The 9,910-nt window shown below is 44.3% G+C and overlaps 2 protein-coding genes across 2 annotated transcripts in view; one reads left to right on the top strand and one right to left on the bottom strand.

The window, feature by feature from the left end:
* The first annotated feature begins 521 nt into the window (after nucleotides 1-521).
* Nucleotides 522-6,438, top strand: EIF4A2 (eukaryotic translation initiation factor 4A2). Its single transcript, XM_010146337.1, has 10 exons — nucleotides 522-567; nucleotides 654-786; nucleotides 1,049-1,188; nucleotides 2,369-2,537; nucleotides 2,726-2,835; nucleotides 2,941-3,084; nucleotides 3,494-3,631; nucleotides 3,909-3,998; nucleotides 4,241-4,320; nucleotides 5,626-6,438. Exons 1-10 carry the CDS (start codon nucleotides 544-546, stop codon nucleotides 5,768-5,770), a joined length of 1,173 nt encoding a protein of 390 aa, XP_010144639.1. The 5' UTR covers nucleotides 522-543; the 3' UTR covers nucleotides 5,771-6,438.
* A 1,080-nt stretch (nucleotides 6,439-7,518) lies between these two features.
* RFC4 (replication factor C (activator 1) 4, 37kDa) overlaps nucleotides 7,519-9,910 on the bottom strand; it is a 13,609-nt gene continuing 11,217 nt past the window's right edge. Inside the window, exons 9-11 of the mRNA XM_010146338.1 lie at nucleotides 9,879-9,910; nucleotides 8,300-8,416; nucleotides 7,519-7,614 (exon numbers count right to left, since the gene is read on the bottom strand). Of these exons, the coding sequence (XP_010144640.1) occupies nucleotides 7,519-7,614; nucleotides 8,300-8,416; nucleotides 9,879-9,910 (245 nt within the window). The remainder of the gene's footprint in view (nucleotides 7,615-8,299; nucleotides 8,417-9,878) is intronic.

The following is a 9,910-nucleotide window of genomic DNA, read 5'->3' on the forward strand; positions in this document are numbered from 1 at the left end:
CCTCCCCCGCCAACCCCCCCCTCCCCTCCGCGGCGGGCGCTGGTGAGCTGGCTCGGAGTGCGCAGGGGCTGCCATCGCCCTGCTCCCGCCCCACAACTGCGGGGCCCGGCCTGCCGAGCTCCGCCTAGAGCAGATGCCATCCGTGAGGGGGGCGCTGCACGCTGGAACATGCGGCCGCTGTCTTGCCCGAGAGATTATTTTTTACAGGCAAAACTGTCTGCCCGGGATTGAGACATGTTTTTCTGATGGGTTTTTTTTTTACAGTGTGAAGCTCGCTGTAAGCCTCAGTGTGGCTTGAGGGCTTGGATGATCTTGTATCACATTGAGAGCTGAGGACTTGGATTAGTGGCACCCAAGTCAGTAGGGAGAGGGTAGGAGTTCCTCCATTGGCAAAAATATCAAAGCACCGGCTAGGATGATCTGTCATGGGCTCCAGATATGGCATTTTGACAGCCAAGATATCAACTCACTCTTGCATGTTTGTTGCTACTCTGTTAATGGCTTGTTCTGTTTGGTGACAGAGACCATGGCGGCCCTGAGGGAATGGACCCCGATGGTGTCATTGAGGTGAGTGCTTTTGAACTGGCTTGAGCCTTCAGTCACCGATGGAGATGGATGTTGGATTTAATGTTGTCTATTTTTTTTTATTACAGAGCAATTGGAATGAGATTGTTGACAATTTTGATGATATGAATTTAAAAGAATCCCTTCTGAGGGGCATTTATGCTTATGGTTTTGAGAAGCCTTCAGCTATTCAGCAGAGAGCTATTATTCCCTGTATCAAAGGTATGCAGGTGATTCATTTGTTGATAACAACATTGGATAATAAGGAAGGTGTTGTAAAATGCATACACTGTTTCATTAGTGTGCGATGGTACCTGTTTTTAATCCTTGCTGAAGAAGTGATATGATGGTACACCATCTTTCGGGACTGACCTGAAATGGAGAGAACTCTTTAATACTGATCACTTTTCAAAGGGAATAAAATAAAACTAAAAACATGAATGACCTGTGTGGGAGCAGTAAATTTGTATCCTACTTTTTTTAGGGTATGATGTGATTGCCCAAGCTCAGTCAGGTACTGGCAAGACAGCCACATTTGCTATTTCCATCCTGCAGCAGTTGGAGATTGATCTCAAGGAGACCCAAGCACTAGTATTGGCCCCTACCAGAGAACTGGCTCAACAGGTATTGATAGCGTAGTTTAAAAAAAGCTGCTTGTGTGTTGCATAGGTTTCAGGTTTCACAACTGTGAGACGATAAACAGACTTCTTAAGGGGCTGTAACTGACATCCATTCAGAACCCTTTCTGTGTTGAGTAATGGGGGTTATAAACTGGCCTCTGCCCCGCAAGTTCTCACCTCTTTGAAAGGGGAGTTAATGCATGTGGAGGGTGTGCTGGGGCAGGGATCAGGAGCCAGCTGCTGTGCTGTGTATAGTTCTGAGAGAGCATCTTCAGCAGAAAACCAAATTAACAATCTGTTATTAAAGCACAGTGTTCTGAGTGGAAACCAAACATACTTCTTAGAAGCTCTTTTGATCTCGCATGCAGTTGTGCAACATGAAAACTGCAGTGCGCATGTGGTCTCTTTATTGTTCTTTTCTATTTTCATGGTGTTTTCCTGACAGTGTTCTCGCATGTCTACTTCACTTGCCAGGCTTTGTATTCCGATTTGCTAAGTGGGAGTGTTTAACCAAACTTACAGGATAATTAGTTATTAGGATGGATGGGTATCAGTATGGCAGGGCTTTAAAATGAAATGTTGAACAGAACTGAAAGTAGATTATATGCAACTTCCTGTCTTTTTCAACTAGAACATACTGAGATGCTAGTGCTGTAGTGAAGATTCTTCTTGAAGGTAAAGCTAAGCATACTAAATCAGACAGGAAACAAATTTTAACTCAGAAAAAAGGCAGATCAGTGGAACAAGATGCTCTGGTCAAAATGTTCAGCCGTTGTTCTACTCTGAAGATATTGTTGAGGTGAGACTTGTTCAAAGCCTGATGTACAGCAGGGCACTGGTGCACTCTGAGGAACTTTGTGCAAGTGCTTAATGTGCAGGCCTTAAGAGGCTTCAAAAACTTGAGTTGGCCTCTGGCAGCCCTGCTTTTAACTTCATAATAGATGCAGAGTACTTAATACTTCAGCTAGTAAGGACAAAAATTTAACTTAAGAGCTCCTCTGACTTGGTGTTCTAGGGAACAAAGTCATTACCAAGCAGTTGGGCAAAACCATTAACCATCTTCTATAACCATAAGAGCTGCATAGTTCTAACTTTTTGCTCTGAGCTTCCAAAGCCCATCAGCACTAATGATAACAGGGCTTAGTGTTCCAGAAACTACTGCTAATGGAAAGGTTTTATTTTAGATTCAGAAGGTGATCCTGGCCCTTGGAGACTACATGGGAGCAACATGCCATGCTTGTATTGGTGGTACAAATGTTCGCAATGAAATGCAAAAGCTTCAGGCCGAGGCTCCACACATTGTGGTTGGGACTCCAGGGCGCGTGTTTGATATGTTAAACAGACGCTACCTGTGTAAGTATGAACTGAATTCTGCTCTCGATAACAAATGTCCAGTATGAATTTCACATCCAGTAAGAGCTTAAGTAATGTGTTGTCTGTCACTGACGAGAGCTGTGCTGGAAGCTTAGTCCTAAAGGAGAGGACATAACAGTATTCTGTATGTTTCTGAAACTTCATGAGACACTCCTTTTTTTTAATAGCACCTAAATGGATCAAAATGTTTGTTCTGGATGAAGCTGATGAAATGTTGAGCCGTGGCTTTAAGGATCAAATCTATGAGATCTTTCAAAAATTAAGCACAAACATCCAGGTAAAAATACATTTTACATGGTTGAACTGATGGATGCAGATTTGGTTACAGCGTAGCTGAGAACCAGCTCTTGCATTGTCTGAATTGCCCCATAATGTGTTCTAGGTTGTGTTGCTGTCTGCTACAATGCCAATGGATGTGTTGGAAGTGACCAAAAAGTTCATGAGAGATCCTATCCGTATCTTGGTGAAGAAGGAAGAACTGACTCTGGAGGGTATCAAGCAATTCTACATTAATGTTGAGAGAGAGGTTGGTATTGGTGGCACTTGCTCTGGCTGGAAGGGTTGGGGTTTAAGTTGTCTTACCTTCTTGTTAAAGCACTGTGCTAAAATTGCAGAAACCAAGGCTGAGCTTTGGGTTCTGTGATAATGCTAGTAGAGTACATGCAAGAAGAAGAAGAACTGCACTGGGTCGGAAATGACTAGGGTGGACCTCTTTCTTAATGTCCAGTGTCCTGTGTCTTAAGATTTGGTGCAACAGTTGATGCAGAAACTTGCCTTAGTGCCTTGTTTCAGCTTCTCAGGTCACATGACTAATTGCACACTCAAGCACATTAATTGGTTGTTGCTTTTGAGTGAGTCCTATCCTTTGTTTGAGGTTCTTTTTCTGTACTGAACCATCATGGCATGATGCATTTCCTGATCTTTGTTCTGCTCAGGAGTGGAAGCTGGACACTCTCTGTGACTTGTATGAGACACTGACCATTACTCAGGCTGTCATTTTCCTGAACACAAGGAGAAAAGTAGACTGGCTTACAGAGAAAATGCATGCCAGGGACTTCACAGTCTCAGCTCTGGTAAGACTCGATGCTTCCACATAACTTCTGAAATGTCATGAAAATGCCAAAAAACAAATCCAGCGAGCTGTGCGCATGTGGAAAGCAGGAAAGTTATGATATAGCTGTGCAGTGCTGTATTATCGTTCCCCCTGCTTAAAGAAAAGTGCTTCCTTCTATCCCTACCTGCTTTGTTCCCACAGCAGGTAGGGACGCTGGGTTTCAGACAATGGTTTTTAAAGGGTATTCCAGTCTGGAGTATTGGAACTGTAGTAATGGCAACTTTTTAACTGTACAGCATGGTGATATGGACCAGAAGGAGCGGGATGTTATCATGAGAGAGTTCAGATCAGGATCAAGCCGTGTCCTGATCACTACTGACTTGCTGGTGAGTTGTGACCTTACACCAAACACATTTCTGTTTAAATCTGATGCCAAAAGCTCCGTATCTTAGTGAAGGTTCCTGTAGCCTGAACTATTTGGAGCTTCTTGGAAGAGTAAAGACTACTCTCCACAATGGACTACACGGTTGTAGTTCATTACTAACCATGTGGTCGACACAAGCATGTGGGATCAGGAGCTGACCCTAAAGCCTGTGACTTTCCCTAAAGCCTCTGTGTCGCTTTTCAGGCTCGTGGCATTGATGTGCAGCAAGTGTCACTGGTTATAAATTATGACCTGCCGACCAATCGTGAGAACTACATTCACAGGTGCGTTGGTGCTCTCCTCTTGGTGGTGTGTGCTACCCTGCCTGAATTTCCTCTACAGAAACCAGCACAGAACCTCACTTGGACAATAAAACAGAGCAGTGGGAAAACTTAGAGGGTGGCAAGTTCGGTGATGGCTGCACAGTCTTTGCTGAGATGTGAGGAAACTGCCAGCCACCCAACTATGTTTGTCACATAGGTTGTAGAGTACAGATTACTAGAGCCGTGTCTGGCACAGTGTCTTGACAGCACTGTCAGCTTGAGCTGTAGGTCCATCCTAGCTAATCCTCAGTTGCTGCTGCTGCTCAGTGATTAGATGTTCATATTGGTAGTACTAGTTGTACCAGACTCGGCTTTCACTCTGGAGGTCCCACTGAGGTGCAGTGGTCTGTGGGCCTTGTTTGCTCTTGGTGCCTCCTCTTACAGTGGGACTCTTTACCCTGTGGTGTGTGCCTTCTGGTAGCAGGGTTCTGTTTCTGCTTCTAGTGACTGACCCTAAATTAAACTGGCTTGTTACCTGATGTAAAAAAATACAGGGGTCAGTAGCGGCAGTCAATGACACAGTGGCAGAAACAGCACTGACACCATTTGGATTGTGGATTCATAAGCAGCACAGTTTGAATAAAGAACGAGTTGGTATTTATATATTTCTTCAGTCATGATGATTCACCAAGTTCTGTGACCAGTTCTGTGTGCTTAACTCTTGTGAATGAGGTGCCTTATCGTGCAGTTGCAGGGAGGTGGAACTGATGGGGGATGTACAGAAGGTGTAATGAGTTAGAGACTGGCTTGGGCTTACACAGATGTTGAGCTTGGATTTCTGCTTTAAAAAAAAAAACATGTTCCCACTGGAGCCATTTCTGTTGAACTCAAATTCTCAAGCTGAGTGTGCTGTTTCCTGTCACTGGATATAATTGGATTAATTCAGGAACAGCCTGATTTTTGAACAGGAGCTTATCGTCTGTGTGCCATGTGCTGGGGACAGGATGTGTGCAGTCTGGATGTGTTAGTTGAACAGAGGGAGGGAGACTGAGCCAGGACTTCATCCCCCAGCACCAGCTGTTAAATGAAGATACTACTCTGCAGCCAAAAGAGTAACTGTTTCTGCTCTGCTACTGTCCGGGGTGGGTGGACTCTAATTCTGGCACTGACAGGCTTTTACTTACAGGCTTTCCTGCCCAGATATTGAGCAGAGGCTGGCTGGTGGCAGCTAAAAGAGCAGTAGTTAATGAAGGGGTTTTGGTAACACGGACAGTGGGTTGGAGAGGTTAATTCACTGGTGTGTCAATGTGTTCTGGTTTTGTGCAGAATTGGCCGGGGTGGTCGCTTTGGCAGAAAAGGTGTGGCTATCAATTTTGTCACTGAAGAGGACAAGAGGATCCTGCGAGACATTGAGACTTTCTACAATACTACAGTGGAGGAGATGCCGATGAATGTGGCTGATCTCATTTAATCCCTGGGATGAGGTGGTTGTGAATGCAGTGCTCGCTGTTGCTGAATAGGCGATTCACAACGTGCATTGTGCTTCTTTCTTTGGGGATACACTGAATCTTGTCTCAATGCTCATAACGGATCAGAAATACAGATTTTTGATAAGCGAAGCGACTTTCTGTCGTGAGCTCTTGTGGGGAAAGCCGTTGGCTTTATCCACTTTAGGGTTAGACTGTTGGGGTTGGGTGGAAAGTCATGGGGTCTGTAAATTTTTTCTTTATTAGAAATTTATTTCCTAGTTCCATAGAAGTGGTTGTATTAGATGTTCTTTATCATTTAATAATTTACTTATGGACTAAACGATATAAGTGCTGTATAAAGTCAGCCAATTATGTTAAACTAGCTTACCTTCCTTTACTGTATGTACTTACACTTCAGATTGAATTGGAAAGGCCTTTCAAAATCTCCAAACTTTTATAAGAGCATTAAAATGCATTTTTGTTTCATATGTATTTATTCAATAAAGTATTTAATTAGTGGTAAGTGTGATCTGGACCCTGTTGCTACACCCCAGCAAGCAATCAATCATACTATTGTCTTAGTTAGGGTTAAACCCAGTAAAATTTGCCATATTGCACATGTCTTAATGAAGTTTGAATGTTCAATAAAATACTTCTATATTCACTTAAATTGTAAATAGTTGCTTCTTGGTTAGAGAGGTGTCTGCTCTTGCTTAGAGGAGAGGCTGACAGTAGCTGTGTCTGACCTGTCTGAGGCTAGGAGCTCTCACTGAAGTGCTGGCTGCTGCCAGGGTCCAGCCCTGCTGGGCTTTGAGGTGGTGCTCACCTCTCCACTAAACTGACAAGTTGGTTTTGAAGTAGTGCCTTGGCTGCCCCCTATGACACAGCTTGGGGTGATGGATGATATCCCTAACACTGAAATAACCCTTTCAAGCAGATAGCTGTGTCTGACCTGTCTGAGGCTAGGAGCTCTCACTGAAGTGCTGGCTGCTGCCAGGGTCCAGCCCTGCTGGGCTTTGAGGTGGTGCTCACCTCTCCACTAAACTGACAAGTTGGTTTTGAAGTAGTGCCTTGGCTGCCCCCTATGACACAGCTTGGGGTGATGGATGTGTGTCCCTAACACTGAAATAACCCTTTCAAGCAGACTAGAAAAGGGCTGCCTTGATAACCTGTGGCAACTTCATTAAGACCATCCCTGCTTGCATCACTTCTACTCACTACCAGCACAAGCCTTCAGGAAGATGGGGCAGTGCAAACCTTAAAAACAAGCACAAGGAGATGCTCAGGAAAACCCTAAGAAACTCCACTGGAACATCTTTTACTTATATAGCGTGAGTTAATGATGGAAGCATTGCAATAAATTCAGTAGCAATGGGGAAGGGCCTGATGCGTGAGGGGGGTGGACATGCTCCCTCAGGAGCTGGGTTCAGTAAAGACACGATCATTCTGCCAAGTCTATTTTCAAAACCAAGCACCATGGGCTGAAAGGAACAGCTCATCCCTTCTCTACTCTGACTCAGTTTTGATGCATTTCCCTTCCCCTGTGTGAGTCTACAACAAAGAACTGCAGAGCACAGGAGCATTACTAGCCCCTCCCTTTACCTAAAAAATCAAATATTCCAGCATGAGTTTTGCTAACTGCTGAGCAGTCCTTTTATTGCAAAAACCCAGTACAAAAGTCCACATGCAGGACCCTGCCCTCAGAACCCCGGCCATCACAAAACAGAGATGCTCTACTCAGCTGGAGGAGTCAGGTGTTCTGTGTTAGCTGCTGCATCACCAGGGCACAGAGACTCATCAGCTGCAAGTACTCGTCAGCACCGTCTGCCAAGCATTTGTCCACCTCCTGCAAACAGAAAAGAAGGTAAAACCCTCTTAAAATAGTGCTGCTCAAGGCAGCTGTCTCAGCTTACAATGGAGAACACCACAATAAAGTTTCCCAACTCTTAACTGGCAGCTTTTCCAGTAGTGACATGTCACAGACCCATCACACCAAGCTGGGAAAACTCACCTCTCCAGCCTCCATCTTCTCGAGGAGGCCAAGGATTAGGGAGGAAGGGAGGCACTCTTTGCTCTGCAGCCAGCAGCACTTTCTCCAGGGAATTTAGCAAAGCCTCCACCACAGCTGTCTTGTCAGCTCGGTCCAAATTTAGCAAGTTAACTCTTTTTGAAAAGGCGTATTTACACACTGGAACAAAAACTTGGGGTTTTCAACTCCTAATATCTTTTAAGTGTTGTCTTAATATCACCTTAGTTTCCCCTCCTATCTTATATTAAACAACCAAAACCCAAAGGCACAAACCTCTTGCTCAACTCCCATGAGAACAATACAACATGGCTAAAAATTCACTTGTTGGATTTAAATTCCTTCTCAAGAAATTTCTCTGGGCAAAAATTTAGGTTCTATCAAGAAACATTCAGAATTAAAAATCAAATAATTATGTGCCCTTGTTGGGAGAGAGAGTGCCTAAACAAAAAGTAATCTATGGAGATGAAGGTGCTGCGTGTTCTAACTCGGGCTACAGACTTACTGCGAGTTTCTCGACGATGACAGATTTCTGCTTGTCGCTGTACTCTTCGCTCTCCACAACAGTGTCATGCAGCTGGTTTACAAGCTGAGCAACAGCATACCCTTCATTTATGAGATTCTGCATCAGGGAGAGCGCAAAATGAAAATACTTCAGGGGCAGAAACACCACCAAGTGGAAAACCAATCTGAAAAACTGTCTGAGCTGAAGCACTGTTCTGAAGTTTATTATGGAACACTGAAATTGTAGAGGATGAGTCAGTAGTTTGTACCTGGTCCAGCATCCTGCCTGCCAGTGACCCGAAGTGAGCACCTAGGGAAGGCTGCAAGACCATGGCCTGCAGGTACCAAAATTTTGCCCAAATACTCTTCAGGCTTCTGACAATTTTCATCTCAGGGATTTTGCAAGCTAGAGACATGTTAGGAATTCAACAATATCCTATCCCCTGAACCTGTCCAATCTCATTCTAAAATTAGGTGAGCTCAGCATCCACAGCATCATGTGGCAGTTTCACAGCCTGCACATTTTCAAGTGCCACCTGCTTTGATTTATTTTCTTCATCTGGTAGTTGCCAGCCTCAGGCACACAGAAGTCTGTTAAGGCCCAAACTTTCTTAACAAAATAAAAGCCATGGAAAGTAAAGATAGCTTTTTTTTTTTTTAAATCAGTAGAACCCAGTTACAAAACCACTAAATATTGAAGCCATGAAGCCATTTAGGCAGAGAGAAGTTTATGAAACTAGAAAAAGGGTTGGTGCAACCTTATTATTGTCCTGTAGAGTCAAACATACACTTGTGTGTCACAGGAGGCGTTCAAGTTGTGTCACCTGCACTAACATTTGAAACAAAACCCCACCTGAGGTGCCTGCTCTAGAAACTGGAGAACAGCCCCAAACTACGACGTTAGATTAGATCACGGCTTGATGAAAGATTACAGCAGCTCTAAGGATTCAGAAAATCTGTAACATCTCTTCAGATCAGCAGACCTGAGGTAAGTAACCATGGAAGTGTACAGCAGTGACGTCTGCACAAATCCTCACACACCAATTCTAAGATCTGCTGTAAGTTTAAAGAAAATAAATCCACCTCTTTAAACCAGTAGCTTGTGCCTTCTCCAGCAAGATCTACGTTAAGTCATCGCAGTTTGTAAGACAAACTTCATCACCAGTGTACTGTAAGATTCACGTGAAATATTTTAAAACTGAGGACTTAGATGAGAAGTATCTGAATAAAGCTGTACTAACACAGCTCCTGTGCAACAAAGTGACTAGTCCACTGAAGACACAGTTCTAAAGGCCTGAGCCAAGCGTCTCGCAGGAATTCCTGCCTAACAGCTCCACACAAGTCATCACTTCAGCTCAGGAGAAGGCCAGAGTCACACTGCAGGGAATCTTATTTGGAGCTCTGACAGCTCTTCCTCAGCAGGGAAAGGTCAGAGTACTAACTGGTAAAAGCCACGCTTCCCGAAACACGCATCCAAACCGACCTGAGGCCAAACCTTCTTCAGCCACAGCCCAGCCACAAAGGACTGGCAGGGCAGTGACTGGAGAAACACTCAGGCTAGAGCACTAGGAAGACTCTACCTTTGCCAGCGTTTCCAGTCTCTCAAACGAAC

Source organism: Buceros rhinoceros, unplaced genomic scaffold (genome assembly GCF_000710305.1).
Source record: "Buceros rhinoceros silvestris isolate BGI_N320 unplaced genomic scaffold, ASM71030v1 scaffold29582, whole genome shotgun sequence".
NCBI lineage: Eukaryota > Metazoa > Chordata > Aves > Bucerotiformes > Bucerotidae > Buceros > Buceros rhinoceros.